Source organism: Tamandua tetradactyla, chromosome 12, assembly GCF_023851605.1.
Source record: "Tamandua tetradactyla isolate mTamTet1 chromosome 12, mTamTet1.pri, whole genome shotgun sequence".
Lineage (NCBI taxonomy): Eukaryota > Metazoa > Chordata > Mammalia > Pilosa > Myrmecophagidae > Tamandua > Tamandua tetradactyla.
The window spans coordinates 53825423-53841148 of record NC_135338.1 but is presented as its reverse complement, the minus strand read 5'-3'; the positions used below and the strand labels follow the sequence as shown (position 1 = coordinate 53841148).

The 15726-nt window shown below is 56.3% G+C and overlaps 1 protein-coding gene across 5 annotated transcripts in view; it reads left to right on the top strand.

The window, feature by feature from the left end:
• ITPK1 (inositol-tetrakisphosphate 1-kinase) overlaps window positions 1-12670 on the top strand; it is a 175195-nt gene extending 162525 nt beyond the window's left edge. For all 5 annotated transcript variants that reach the window (XM_077123403.1, XM_077123406.1, XM_077123402.1 and 2 more), the window contains 2 exons: window positions 4276-4438; window positions 10433-12670. In XM_077123403.1, the coding sequence (XP_076979518.1) occupies window positions 4276-4438; window positions 10433-10794 (525 nt within the window). In that variant the 3' untranslated portion in view covers window positions 10795-12670. The remainder of the gene's footprint in view (window positions 1-4275; window positions 4439-10432) is intronic.
• The last annotated feature ends 3056 nt before the right edge of the window (window positions 12671-15726 follow it).

Genomic DNA, 15726 nt, shown 5'->3' with positions numbered 1-15726 from the left:
TGTCCTCCTGGTTCAGTAAGAACCGCCCCCCCAAACCGCTCCACCCAGCTCAGTGGTACTAAGAATGATGGCAGGCATTCAGCACAGGTTGCTGTGTGCCAGGCTTCATACCAGCTGCCCAGTGACGCCTCCACCTGTCCTCCTACAGCCTTGCAGAGGAGGGACAAGCATCACCATCTTCCCCAGGAGGGGAGCTGGTGCTCAGAGAGGCCAAGTGACTGGTCCAGGTCCACACAGCAGTTCACACGGTGACAGGGCAGGGATTTGACCCCAGATCTGGCTGATGCCAAAGCTGGCTTTTCCAGGAATTGGAGGATTTCTCACCTTGCTGCTGATTCCTGGGACAACCGTCTGCCAACAGAAATCACTGAGAGACCCTTGAGCTTTTTCTCAAGAGCAGTGAGCACTTGTCCTGAATGCAGAGTCCTCTGCAGAGTCTCCTGTGCCCCAGGATCCCATCAGCCCTGGTTATCTGGGGAGGGTGCCAGGTCCTCACTATCCTTTGGCTGGTCTCACTAACAAGAGCTGCAGCCGACCCCCATGCCACCGGCCTCACCCTCTCTATCCCTGTCCACCCCACAGTACTGGATTCACTCTCTGTCCATAGCCACCCCCTAGCCTCACCCCCTCCATCCCTTTTGACCTTACCCCCGGCCTCACTCCCTCCAATCTTGTCCACCCCTACCCCCCACACCCACTCTTAGCTTCACCTTATGTTCCTGATCCTGGAGCCCAGGTAGCCTGTCCCTTCCTAGCTTCTGTTTAGTTCTGTTCTTTGGAGAGGCTGACTGTGCACTGAGGACTCAACAGAGCCCAGGCAGGGACCTACAAGGAGCACCCCCGTCCTCAAGATGTTAGTAGATGTTCCTTGGAACAACCTCCTTGGAAGAGGGAGCTTTGGGAACACCTGGATCCTCATAACTTTTTTTTGCTGCAGACCTCTTGGTGCCTGGCTGTGCACATTACAAGATGTGAACGGGTGTTCAGTGTAAGAGGAAGCTTTGTGGTCTTCTAGGCTACAGAAACTTTAGACCAGCCCAGGTGAACAGGGTTTATTCCTGTGAGACATCTCAGAGCCCGGATTGGCCATGTGTCCTGTGACCCCGAGAGTGGGTGGTGGGGACTCAGCATTCCTCAGACCGACCAGCTGGCCCCTGGGGGCTCTCTCTGCCAGCTCCTCACCCCGTGCAGGCTGGTGGCCATCTGAGGCTATTAGCTGATGCCAGGAGGGCCACTGAGGGGCAGGACACACGACTGACCACCCAGAGCCACCTTCTTGGGTACCTCTCAACTACTCGGCCTCAGTTTCCCCATCTGTGACATGGGGTGGGTTCAGCCTGAAGACATGCAGGTCCTTCCCTGCCAACCCCAGTTTTTCCTTCAGAGCATGACCGCTGTTTAGGAATCCCCTGAGACCAACAACATTTAAAAATAGAAAGGAAGATGCAATCAACCATCACCCTTTCCATATGGGCACGAGCCCATCTGCATGCCCGCAGCCCCTGGTGAAGGGGTCAGCCTGATGCATACGGCCCCATCCCTGCTCTGGGCATCCTGGACCTGCTCTGTGCTTGCCGCCCTGTGCTCTCCAGGGTTTCCTTGGGTCCCTTTTGACCTCCCTAGGAGGCCTGTGCATGAAGCCCTGCCCTGGCCTTGTAGTCCCGCATGCCCCCAAGGGTGGGCCTAGTCCTCCCACCCAACTTCCCGTCCCCAACTCCTTTTTAGCTTGTGAGAGCCGCTGTCAGGTGGTGGGTGCGGCCTGTCCCCTCCTCCTCATCCTGCCCCATAGGACAGTCGGGAGAGCCCCTCACCCTGTGGGAAGCACCCATGATGGTGCCTGGCCCGCAGGAAGTGGCAGCTGGGAAACAGGTGGCGAGGCAACCAGGCCGACCCCCACGGGCACCACCTCAGGTCCTCTATCCCCTCCCTGTTTTCCCAAATGTCATTGAGTTGTTATTGTCTAGGATCCATGGGCAGGCTTTCCTTGCCTGGACCTCGTCCTAGGTGAATGTTTGGTTTCAGATCACGAAATGGTTCTAGAAGGATCTCTGAGATTCCTTAGCTGGGTGGAGGAAGAGTTTTATAAACAGTGGGTGGGAGGGGTCTCCCTCTGCAGCAGCCCCGGCCCCCTTGCTGCCAGGCCCAGCCGCCAGCCTTAATCATGATCTGCCTTGACCCTCGCCACGATCCCATGGCACAAGTGTTTTTATTACCTATTTATTTGCATGAACAAACAAGGCCCAGGAGGAAGAAGTGTCAGCTCAGAACGTACAGCGGGAAATGGGTAGCTCCGGCCTGGTTCTCTGATGTGGCTGTGAGACCAGACCTGGGAAGCCTCTTGCAGCAGCTGAACTGGCCCCACGGGGAAGAGAGACTGGGAGGGTCTCCAGAGCTGAGGATCCTGGAGTAACCAGTCCCCTGACAGCCAGGCTGGCACCCTTCTGGGCTGAGAAGCCCAGGCAGAGGGACCAGGACACGGGGGCCACCAGTTCTGCAGAGTCGGCTGGGGTGGCTTTGGCAGCAGGTGTGCTGGGGTAAAGGCTGTTTGTCCTTGGGGCCCAGGGCTCTGTCCCCAGCCCCCTGACCCAGCTTCACCTGTGTTGTTTAATTGAGTTGTAATTCATGTAACATAAAATTAATCATTTTAAAGTGAAAAAGTCCTGTGGCATTTAATATATTCACAATGCTGGGTAGTCACCACCTCTCCCTGGTTCTAAAACATTTTCATCACAAGATACCCCATAGCCTTTAACTAGTCACTCCCCATTTCCCTCCCACAGCCCTTGATAACCACCACTCTGAATTTACCTTTTCTGAACATTTCATATAAATGAAACCTACGGTATCTGGCCTTTTGTGTCTGGCTTATTTAACTTGTTGTAATGTTTTCAGGGTTCATCTATGTTGTCACGTGTATCTGAACTTCACTCCTTTTTATGGCTGAATAATATTCCACTCTAGTGCTGGGCTACCCTTTGTCTCTCCACTCGTCTGTTGATGGTTCCTTGGGTTGTGTCCACCTTTTAGCAGTTGTAACTAATGCTGCCATGGACGCTTGTGTACAAATTGCTGGTTGAGTCCCTGATTTCAGTTTTCTTTCTTAGATACCTAGGGGAGGGATTGCTGAGTCATGTGCTAGTTGTACGATTTTGACCCAGCTTCACCTCGACTTCTGGTGCATTGGCTACCCCATTCTCCTCTGGTTCCCAAACCCACCCCCGTACCCCAGGACTCCAGTGTTTATTGAGTGCCACGTGTAAATTCTCTTCTGCTGATGGAGAGATGATGTGATGCCCTCCCTGCCTCGGGATTCAGATCCCACAGCCCCTTTCTGCAGGGCGTGTACTTCCTCTGCCCCACCGGTAGTCTCGTCACTCCTCCCAGAAGTCGAGGGTGGAGGTATGATTAGTCCTTCTCAGAGATGAGGGAACTGAGGCCCAGAGGCCAGCTGCTTCCCCTTGAGTCAGACATCACCGCAGGATTGAATTCAGACCACTTGACCTCCAGAGTCCAATCCAGTCCATTCCCCTCCTGCTTGGAGACTCTAGGATGTGTGCTGGTCCCAGGACAGCCGCGCCTTGTGCGGAGAAGGAAGGGACAGGGGTGGGCTCCAGGGCAGGGGAGGACCTATGGACTGCGGGCACCCAGCCCCATGGAAGCTTCCTAGCAGCTGGACTCAGGCCCCGAGAGGCAAGTGGGAGCAGCAGAGCAGCTTCCTCTGGGGCACCTGGGAAGGGAGTGAGTTTGGGGTCAGCCACTTGCTGTGAAGGGGAGGTCAGTGTGCCCAGCCCCCGAGGCTGAGGGCAGGGAAAACCCTAGAGGCGATGGGGTTGGGTGGGTGACATTGAGGAAAGCTGCCTCCATCTTCCCCCACCGCCATCCTGATTGGGTCCCAGCCGCACATAAGGCTTTCCAGCACATTCTTGTGCCTACACTATTGTTTCTGCCGTGCCCTCGTCTGGGCACCTCTTGTGTTCTGTCCTCTGCCCAGACCCTCCCGTTTTCAAGGTCTAGCTCAACTGTCCCTGCCCCACGCTGTCTTCCCAGGTTCAGGAGAGCTTTCCCGGGCCCTTCCTCCCTACTAGGAGGGCATTAGAGGCCGAAAGCCCCGAGTCCACATCCAGGCTGGGAATCCTGCGCTCTGTGGCTCTGGCCCACCCGCCTCCAGGCTTGTTGTGACCCTTTCAGGCATCCAGCACTTTCCATGGTTGGTCTCGCTCTCCTGCCCCCACCCACCCACACACACCGCGGCCTGATTCCGTGTTTGTGTCGCAGCTGGACAAGATCGAGGGCGTGTTTGAGCGGCCGAGCGACGAGGTCATCCGTGAGCTGTCCCGGGCCCTGCGGCAGGCACTGGGCGTGTCGCTCTTCGGCATCGATATCATCATCAACAACCAGACGGGGCAGCACGCCGTCATCGACATCAACGCCTTCCCAGGTGAGGGCTGCCCGGCCCCCGCGGGCGGTGGGTCTGGGCATGTTGCCGTCCCTGCCCGGCCTCAGTTCCCCTGGAACCGTGCACGTTGGGCCCAGGGAGCGTGCCCGGCGCTCGGAGGCTGCAGGCCACAGGCCGCAGCGAGCTCAAGCTCTCCACCATCCCCTAGCGCTGTCCAAAGTCATGTCTGCTGGTCAGATCTCAGCCCTTGTAGATCAGAAGTGCTGAGAGGGCATTGGAGAGAATAGACCCCCCATGCTGCCCCTAGATTCTACATAGGGAAGCTGAGGCCCTAGAGCAGAAGAAACCATCCAAGGACTCCCAGCAGGTAGACAGCAGGGCCCAAGGCCCCCAGGCCTCTGCTCCTTTGGCTGCCCTGAGCCACAATGCCATGAGCAGGACTTGAGAGGGTCCCCGGGGCTGAAGTTTCTTCTCCCTGCTCTCTGCTGGGGCCATGGGGCAGGAGCCACACACTAGGCCCCTAGAAACCTGCTGGCACAAAGCCAGGCTCTCTGTGTACCCCGCGGATCTCCACTCAGTGACAGACTCAGTGGGAGCCCACCGAGACAGGCCCTGAGGGCTGCAGTGCTGCTGGCTGAGAGCCCAGAAGCCACCCCTGGGCAGTGGCCAGAAGCCCTCTGCTGATGCACGCACCCAGAAGCATGTACATGCACGCAGACATGGCGACACACGCAGACATGACCTTGGGGGGTACATTTACTTATTTATTACTTTTATTGAAAAGCCCCCAGTTGAATTGTAAGCACCCGAGGGAAGCACCTAGTACCTGGTTCCGGGTGCTCAGGACCTTTGTGTCTTATTGGCCAACCACATGCACACGCGCACACACACACACACACACACACACACACACACACACACACAGGACCTTTGTGTCTTATTGGCCAACCACATGCACACGCGCGCACACACACACACACACACACACACACACACACACACACACCAGGTAGGATTGTGGACACATATCAACAGCCGGTGGAAGACCAGCACCTTCCAGGTTTCCTTCTTCTTCCTGCTCTTTTCCCTCTTTCCACTACTCTGGGGAGGCAGGCTCCATCTGGTAGGCAAAAAAAACAAGCCCTGAGACTCTGGAAAATCTGAGTCAGGGCACATGTGAATCGTAAATATGGCTCTAAGGTGTGTCAGGAGACCTGCGTTTCCCAGGGGTAGGCGAGTGGCTGTGAGTCTGGAGCCCCAGGCCAGGGCCCAGTGCCGCGTTCCGGGGGTGTCAGCCCAGGCCCTGCATGCACTGCTGTCCCTGACCAATCCCCCCTCCACCCAGGGTCGCGGCGGGGGTGGGTCTGCCCAGACCCAGACAGCACTCCCCAAGCTGCTCAGAGTTCTCAGTGCCCCTTCCCCACCCCCAGCATTTGCTGAATGTCTGGTCTCCCTTGGCAGTCATGGGGGCTGTCTTTTTTGGTGTGGTTTTTGAAATATATATTAAGTGATATAACTGATAGCTGAAATTCAATGCCAGTTTCTTTTCTGACCTCTTTTGTGATGTAAACATAATATATTTATGGCCTACAGTGTTTCAAGTGAGAGGCTCAATCTTGCTTTTGCTGAAAGGGCATCTTGTCTGCCCCATGCTGGGTCCCTCAGTCTGCCCCCAGCTCCCTGGCAAACATGTTTCTTTAGAAACAAGACAGTGCATGGCTTGGGGATGGCAGGGCCTGGGCATGCCCCACGGCGGGGGGGGGGGGAGCTCTGGGGTTGTCCTGTCTCCTGTGCCCTCAGGGCCTGTCCTCCCCTTATGTCCGGGTGCTTTCGGGACAGAGCGCTGTCACGTGGTTGCCTTCTTGTCCATAACAATGCCGCATAGCGGAAGTTAGGGTTAGGATTAGATTACTGGACCTTATCTGCATTTCCCAGATGAAGAAACAGGCTCAGAAGGAGCAGGTGGTTTATCAAGGGCGATCCCTGCTCTGTCACCCGAGCCCTATCTTCACTCTGTCCCTTCTGCTTTTCTTTTTTGGCCTCAAAGCAGATCCTCCTCGCCCCCTGCACACGCAGGGCCCTTAACCATGATGGTGCAGGGGTTATGACGTCCTCAGCCGGCATCTACTAGGTGTGAGCTTCCCACTCCTCCATCCTGCCTTCCTGGATTGTCCTCGATCACAGATGAGTGACTTGACCCCCTCTTGGCAGGGTCGAGGAGGGGCCTGGCTTTAAATCAGAGGGACCCCAGAACACAGCCTGTGCACTCTCCCACTCTGCCACTCCACTCCAGGGTGGTAGTCCCTTCATTCTTTTCTTGATTCTTGCCTTTTTTTAAGTACCTGCTGTGAGCACTGCATGCTCAGCGTGTGTAAAAACTTTCAGGAAAAGATTCCTGTCCTCCAGGAGCTCAGCACCATGCCAAAGGGACTGTGCTTGCCACGCAGGACGTATATGGGAGGTGCTGGCTGGTGAGGGGTAAACCCTTGAGCAAGGGGAATGGGGACCAGATGCCACGCGGCCGGTGGGCACCTGGGCGGGTGCTGTGCACACCTCCCCCTGCTCCCCAGACCCTGTGTCCGTAGCAGTGAGTCGCCTTGATTCACAGCCCAGGAAACAGGCATGGAGGCGGCCCCCAGCTCCCCCACTCACCGGGATCTCTGTAGAGGTCACCACAGGCTGAGCTGTTCCGGACAAAGGCTGTCGTGGTGGAAGTTCTAGAAGGAGGGAGGAACGGATAGGATGGTGGTGGTGGGAGGGTGGGAAGCTCTGCACTAACCACTCTGCCCTGCCTGCCACCCATGGCCCCGGGGCCAGGAGAAACCCCAGTCCTGGGGCAGGTGCACCCACTAGCACCCTACAGTGTTTCAGGGGCCATCAGGACTAAAGGGAAGGTTCAGATCCTGCCTCTGCCATGTGTGAACTTTGGGATTTTAGGCCTCTCTGATCCTCTGTGTCAGAGATTCTTGCAAGGTCAGCTAGCAGGAGTTGAGCCCAAGTCTGCCTCCGCCCAGCACAGAGCTGTGCGTCCTGACGCGGGTCCTGAGCGTTTGGAGGAGGGGTGGTCACTGAGCTGGAGCTCGGCCGGGAAGCTTCCGGGGAATGAAGGGAGAGGCCGGACATTGAGCTGTGGGAGGCGCCGTTTATGATGATGCTGGTCTGGAAAGGGTGTGGGTGAGGGCGCCTGATGCTCAGGGAAGGCCCGAGGGGAGAACATGTGGACCCAGGGGCCCCAGGGTGGAGGAGGATCCAGTATCCAGGCAGCAGCTGCTCCCAAGTCTCTCTCCAGCTTAATCTGCCAGCCTTGGCCGAGGAGCCCTGAATCCTCTGTGGGCGTGGGTATCCAGCTGTGCCTGGCCAGAGGGCCCTGCATATTGGCCTCAGGAGGCCAGCATGGTCTCAGCCACCCCTGTTACAGACACCCCCAGGCCCAGCACCTCCTTTTGTTCACCTAACAACCTGTGTGGAAAGGATTGGTCCAGGGTCACATGGCTAGCAGGCAGTGGGGGTGCGGTTGGAGCCCATCCCATTGCTTCAAGAGCTCAGTCCTTGCCTCTGCTTTTGCAGGATGGCTTGGTGAGCTCCTGAACTTGGCAGAGACTCAGTTTGGGGGCTGAGGAAAGGGTGTCTGTCTGATACTAGTTCACAGCTCCACCCTCCCCAGGCCAGCTGAGAGCCCTGGCAGTGATTTGGGGGGGACCAGCACGGGGCCTTTCTGGCCCCTGGCTGTGCTCGCAGACCTAAAAGGGCCTCTCTTCTCTCCAGCCTCTGAGGGTTTGGCCTTGCTTCCACACTGCCCAGGAAGCTCACACACACACATATCCTGCACACGCACGTACACACACCTGCTCAGTTCTCTTGGCCTTTGCTGAGGACAGCAGGGCTTTGCGGTTGCTGAGGGAACAGCCCAAGGCTCCCAGGTGTTGACGGAACAGTGCTGTTGACCTGAGATGGCTCCCAGCTGTCCTCCCCTGCCTGCATCTCTACCCTGGACACACAGCACCATGCCTGTTAGTGGCCTTCAATGGCCTGGGCTCTGCCAACCCTGGGACCTCTGACCAGGCCTCTCCCATTCTCCAGGCACTGACCACTCTGCCCTGCCCACCACCTGCAGCCCCAGGGCCAGGAGAAGCTCCAGAGTCCTCGGACAGATGCATCTTCTAGTATTCTGTATAGTATCAGGGCCCAGACGGGACCAAAAGGAGGGTTTAAATCCTGGCTCTGCCATGTGTGAACTTTGGGACTTGAGGCCTCTCTCACCCTCAGTGTCTTCGTCTATAAATGAGGATAATCCCAGGCCCCATTCCTAGGGGGTGCAAAGACTCAGTGAGCTGAGGAGTGGGAAGCTTGCAGCCCTGTGGCTACACATCATAAGTGTCCAGTGAGTGCCAGCCAGTGATGACATCACCACCTTCATCATCACAGTTCCCAGCCACGCATCCACCTGTTAATGGTTCTGTGTCTTTGAGGCCACTTACTTCACTCTCTGCACCTTTTTCCTCATCTGTAAAATGGCACAAGGGCTCATAGAAGTCATGAGGGACTGTTGTGTGATGTGTGCACAGTGCTGGCCCAGGGTGGCAGTTTTAGCCATTTGGTTTTTATCATGATAGCCATTTGGGTTTTGTCATGTGTACCCACTTCCCCTTCTCAGCCTTGGGCTTTGTCATAATTAAGCAGCCTTTTGAGGAATATGTAAGCATGTGAGCAAATGAGCACATCCCACCTGGCTGCCACCAGCACCCCTCAAAGAGGCTGTCTTACAAAGGATGCCCATTCTCAAACCTTTGTGCCCGACAGCTGAAATGGCCATTCGGGAGAACGTGCGAAGGGTTCCAGTGACCCCTTGGCACAGGCCCAGTCTCGGTCATGGCAGTGACAGCTGCCAGGGGGGCGGGAAGGGGGGTTGGTGGGACTGTGTCTGGGGTCCCTCCCAAAGCCAGCTGGCCCTGCCATAGTTCTTTTTCAAGGGCACACATCCTGCCCATCACTGTTCCTGAGGCTGTGTGCCTGGTTTGTATCCCTCCAAACTTGTGCGGGCAGGTGGGAGGCGTCTGTCCCCAGTTCTGCTGGGAGTCAGCAGAATCTCTGCCCTAGATCCGAAGCCTGCCAGGCAGCTCCAGGGGATTTGTTTGCTGACTTGCTTGCTTCCTCTGGGTTGGGAAGCGTGTGCCCTGGCACACCCGGTGGTTTCTGCCCGAGAGAATCCAGGGCCCCGCACCGCTAAGGGGAGTGGGTGAGGAGTGCGGTTGAGCCTTGGCATAGGGGTTCGCTTTCTTGACAATGGCTAGAGTTTCTTAGCCTGTCCCTTGACTTGGGTCATCGAGCGTGGGGCTTAAAGGGCCTCACCTGCAGGTGTCTGGGGGCTGATCCCAGTGTGCCCCCCCCACACACACACACATTCAGCCACTTGGCACAAAAGCTACAAATGCCCTCCACCTTGAGAGTTGGTGTCCTCTGTTCACAGATGAAGAAACTGAGGCTCAGGGTGGAAGCAGTGAGCCAGGAAGCAGGTCTGAAGCCAGACTCAGCTAGCTTAGTATGTCGAGGGGCCGTGTGTTGTTCAGAGCCTGAGGAGCAGGCTTTGACCCTGTCATCTCCCGCTGTGCCCTGTGCCCTGCATGGGGACATCTTACCACCTTGAGTTGGGTGAGGGTCTAAGTGAGCCATTGAGGCTGTGCCCGAGGGTGATGGGGGGTGACAGGGTGCTTCCCCATCAGCTCAAGTGGAACAGCTTCTCACCCCCGCCCCCCCATGGGCAGCTATAGGCTCTTTAGAGCCAGATGTGCCTGGTGTTGCGTCCAAATGCATCATGTTGGTGCGTCTGTCTTACCTGCCTAGCCTCGGTCGTCCCTGGAAGCAGAGTGGGAGCGACACCCACCCCTTGGGTCCTGTGAACCAGCCTGCGTGTTGTGGGGGAGCCTCCAGCCCGGTCGGCCCCCTGCCCTTCTCTCCACCTACCCCCGGCCCTCACTGCCCCAGCCTGTCTGCCGTCCTGACTGATGAGCCGTGTCTGTCTGTCTCCCCTCTTCCCAGGCTACGAGGGTGTGAGCGAGTTCTTCACAGACCTCCTGAATCACATCGCCACCGTCCTGCAGGGCCAGAGCGCCAGCACGGCAGCCACCGCAGCCGCAGGGGGTGTGGCCCCGCTGCGGCACAGCAAGCTCCTGGCAGAGCAGGCGGGCAGCCTGGCGGGCGAGCGGACGTGCAGCGCCAGCCCCGGCTGCTGCAGCAGCATGATGGGCCAGGAGGCCGCCTGGACGGCAGAGGCGGGCGCGGGCGGCACGGGCAGCACCGCCAAGCTGCCACACCAGAGACTCGGCTGCACGGCCACCGTGTCGCCCAGCTTCCAGCAGCATTGTGTGGCCTCCCTGGCCACCAAGGCCTCCTCCCAGTAGCCATGGAGCAGGACCCAGAGGGCGGCGCAGGGCACATCCGCCGGGCAAGCAGCTCCCAGCAGTGACAGCTACTACTAAGAACCCCCAGTGATCTGATTCTTCCTTTTCTTTTTCCAGTTTTTAACCTGATTTCCTGGTGTCATGATCTAAATGAGGGGTGGGAAAGGTGGGAAGGAACACCAAGTGGTCCAGCCTTGCGGAAAAGGGACATCCTGCCTGTTTTCCTCTCTGCAGACCTCTTTACTGAGTTTACACATGCTCGTGTTTTCAACACTAGGCCTGAATGTGAGGTGGGGCCCCTGTGTGCGTGCGTGTGTGTTTGTGTGTGTGTGTGGCTGTGGCCATGTGTGTGTACATGTATGCATTGTGTCTGTCCGTGTCCATGACTGCTGGGGACCAGCCATCTGCCTGGGGCCAGGCTGTCGATGGCTGAACAGAGGGAGTGAACGGTTCCTCCTTCTCCCCCCGCCCCCAAGCCCCCCACGCCCAGACCAACTCGTCCACATGCTTCCTGCTGCTGGGCCCCTCTGGAGCTCTGTGAGAGCGTGCCTGACAGCCTCACCAGGTTTGCAGCTGCCCCTTCCCAAAAGCATGGTCCAGAGGACTCAGGGGGCCGCAGTGACTGTTTCTAAGAGCTGTGAGGGTCTCCACGTCATCCTCGTGGGCTTCCATGCAAGGGCTCTGGCCTGTGGTCTGCTCACTTCTCTGATCTGCCAAGCACCCCCTTATGGAAGGGAAGGGAAAGGAAAGAAAACTTGCCAAGGTCTCGGGCTGGCTGCACTCTGCACGGCTTGCTCCCTGGGTATCCCCGGTCAGGCTGGGCCCCTCGACACGTCCCTTAAAGCTCTACTTGGAGAGTCCCCTTCCCCTGACCTGGAGTGCACCACTCCACTGACCTGGGGAGGAGGCTGCTGGCTGGGATGCCCCGGGCTGATCCCACACTGCGGGTTTGTGGTGTGACTTTGGGTAGATGGCTCTGAGAGCCTTGGCACCTCCACCACCTCATCCAGAGAGGGCAGGTGAGACCAGAGAACCCCAAAAGGCTGGCTTAATTCTCTACAACCTGCCATGCAGCCTGCCTGTAGAATCTACCTGACTGAGGGCAGGTATGGGGAGCCTCTGCTTGGCATATCAAAGACAGGGGACCCTCTACCCAGGTGAGAGGAGGCCGCCCTTAGACCCAGGCATGCGGATCTGCTCACCTCCCAGCCCCACCTTATCCCATCCACATCTCCTATGTTCGTGCCCAGGCACTCTGCAAGCCCACAACACTACGGCAGCCAGGTTAGGTGGGAGTTGTGGCCCCAGAGGGGAGAGAAAACCTGCCCCCACCTCCCTGATAACTCACCCCATCCCTGTTGGCAGCAGACCAGCGACTGTTAGAGGCGGGACCCAGGTAATCTCAGGCCCCTCTGCAGAAGGAGAAGCGAGCGAGTGAGGCTTGTCAGGCCTGCAAGATTTGGACCATTGGTTGACATGCACGTTACCCTCCTCTGATGTCCATGAGAGAGAAAAAAAAAAAGCCTTTGGGCCGCCTTGGACTTCCTCCAGGGAGGTGGCCTGAGAGGGCTCCTGACAGGAGCCAGAGGGATTCATTCATCTTTGGGAAAGGGGTCTGGGGTGGCGCCCACCATGAAGCGGGGCTGGGCCGGGACAGAGCCAGAGGCCCTCAGGACCCCTTCCCCTCTTGTCTTGAAAACTGAGGCCCCGCCCACTAACTGTGTTTACACACTTGAGTGTTGACCCCATTAAAATGTCTGTATGTCACCTTTTCCTAGTTCTCACCCCGAGCCCCAGGGAAGTAGGAAAGTGTGGCCAGCCTCTTGCACTGCTTTGTCTCCAAAATAAACTACTGAAATCAGACTGCATTTTACAATCGTTTACAAAATGCTGCTCAAGTTTATGTCCTTCTCTCAGTCTTTAAAAAGCTTTATGAAACAGCTTGATGACCCTTTTGAAATAAAATTCCGATCCTGATGTGCTTGGGAAACAGATGGGGGGAGGGAGTGCATGGTGTGACACCAAGCTTGGCACTGGCCTGGTTGTGTTTCTGTATAATTAGTGTTGGCTCCAGGGTCACACGTGGTAGCGTTGAGGTCCCAGCTATCAGGTGACTGTTTTCCGCAGACCTTGAAACGGATGGTGAGAGCTTCAGGTTTGTTTTTTTTCAGAAGTGTGAACCAATGGGTAGGGTCTTGCTTGAGAAGACCTGTTCCTTTCTTAAAGCACCTCGGAGCTACAAGGCGGTGGGAGAGGGACCAGCCCACGTAACAGGCACCTTGCAGTCCCTTCTGACCCTGGAGGGATCCTGCCCGACAAACTAGGCGTCCATCTCCAGAGGAGTTTGATTAAACTGTGTGTCAGAGAACACAGTCTGGGTGAGGCACTGTGGACGGTGATGGACACCTCGGTAGCCAGGGTGAGAGAACCCTTTCTTAGAATGTCAAACTGCTTGTCCCTGGACATGCTCCTAGAGAATTGGCTTTCCTTTTGGTCTCATCACTTCTGGTCTTGGTTTACTGAAACTAAGCTTGTCCTTTGCAGCCTCTTGCCCAGGGTGTGAAGGTGCTGCCTCCCAGATGGAGTCAACGGACCCTTCTAGGGTGCTTGGGAAGGGTCTCTGGTGGTTTAGCAGGAGCAGGGATGGTGTATGGTTTTGCACAGGTGTAGCCCCAGAGTGTGCCAGCGGGAATCCAGCTGGGAATCCTCCCCAGGCTTGTTCCTGATTTGGTCAGCACTTGGGGCTGCACTCCTGGCTGGTCCCTGGCTCCTGCGGCACTCATCTTTGGGGGAGGCCTTGACTAAAGGGAGCTCCTTGTCTCAAGGGCTCTGGGAGCAAGTGGCAGGACCAGGTTTTGGCTGAGGCCTTGGTTAATTTCACAGGGGCACATGCAGTCTCTGAAAAGGGTACCCTGGACTGGAGGCCTCACATCGAGTTCTGCGTGAGGATGCTCCAACCATGTAATAGATGTGTGTCCAAGCAAGAAGCCCCTACCGTGTGGCCCAGGCACTGGGTGTCTGTCCTCCCCGAGAGCTGTAGCATGACCTGTGCTGTTGGCGTCAAACAGGGATCTGGCCTGCAGCCACCCAGCATCACCTCTGGTGTAGTGTGCACAGAGTGCCCTGCCTGTATCTGAAAAAGACTTCTCTCCATCTAGGCGACTGGCTTTACTGAAGGTTGAGAGACCCTGGTAGGAAACCAGATCATTTTCAAGTCAACTGGGGGAAATGGTCATTGTCTGCTGTACAGCTGCTCTGAGATCGAGGGAGACAGCGTACCCTTTGCCCTTCCAACCTGGAAGACTGGTGCTTGGTTCACAGATGTAGCAACTGGTGACTCGCCACAGAGAGCTATTGGGCAGCTTCACCAACATCCCTACGGTTTGAATTTGCCCTCTCTCTATCCAGAAACTCTAACCATTCACCCAGTGGAACCCCTGACGCTGTTACTCTATTCCTGTGCCTGTGTCTCAAGGGTCCCTTAGACTCCAGAGACCTTCCACTGGGTGCTGGCTGTGGTTCTACAGGAGCACAGCCTTTTCTGCCAGGGGTCACCATGAGGCAGAGATGCCTTGTTGCTTGAAGAAGGTTCTGGGCTTCTACATCCTCAGGGCAGCCCAGCCTGTGCCTGGATGCCTCATACCTGCCCGCCCACCCATCAGGCCTCCTGAAATTTGTGCTTCCACGCCTTCTCTCTGCACAGACCCTGCCAAGGTGCCCTGGGTCCCTCCCTGCCCAGTGTATGGAGGGAGCTGAGGTCCCCTGACTGCTGATCCTAGCATGGCAGGGTCTGGGTTTGATCTTTCTTCTGGGTTTGATCTGCAAGAACTTCCCAGAGCACCTGGGGCCTTTCTTCAAAACTGGTTGTCTTTTCCCTTTACTTCCAGAATTGTCCTTAACCTGGCAGCTTGGAGGGACCAACCTCTTCCCACAGTCTGACGTCTTCCTCTGTGTGGCCACTCCCAGAGCTCTGCAGAATCAGGGCTTCTCTGAAGCTCACTCTGCAAATGCTTCTCGCATAGAAATTTCACCGATCACAATCCCACCATCAGAATTAGTCCCTGTGCTTCATATCTCATGGTATTTGCTCCAGCCTTGTTCACGGTCAACTTTTACCAGAATCCCAGGCTGGTCTGTACTTTATATGTGTACGTGTGTGTATATATATATTTATATATATATATAAAGAATATATATATATATATATATAAAACATGACTTCTGCAAAAATCAAGAACCCTTGCCCATTGGCTCTTAAGATTTGGTTGCATGTTTGCCCTATGCAGGTGGGTCCTCATTGGGATGAGTTGTTTCAGAGACAAAGTGTCCCTGGGTTCTCTTCATTTGCTAACTTATCTTGGTAGTGGATATTTTGATGTCTTACCAATTGAGTGAAATACATTTAGTGTTACATTTGTATTTCTGTAACTGCTGGTGGGGAGAGAACAAAACTGTCTTTGAAACACGTGAAGAAATAAACCACTTGTACTCCCTGCACTTCCGAGGGTGTCCCTCTGTGCCTTGGAGGCGGGCAGCCCCAGCAGCAGGCAGCCCCTTTCCCATCTCCTCAGAGAGGCACAAGTCCTGCCGGGAGCCTGCAGCAGAGCGATGTGTGTCATCATCAGAGTGTTTCCTGGTGCCTCCTGTCTGTGCCCCTCGAATCCTCACCACACCCTGGTGAGGATAGCATTATCCCCATTTTATAGATGAGGAAACTGAGGCTCTGCTTGTCCAAGCTCTCCAGTTGGTTAATGGCTGGGCTGGGGGTTCAAACTCCAGTCCAACTTCAAATTTGCGTTCGTGCCCCTGAGCTGCAACTCAGCTTCCTCCAAGAAGCGCCTGAGCCCTCTGGAACACGGTTCCCAAACCCCAGGCCCCAGGCCCCTGAGGATGGCAGTGACGCTCCTGACACCTAGTGTTGGCCATTTCCCA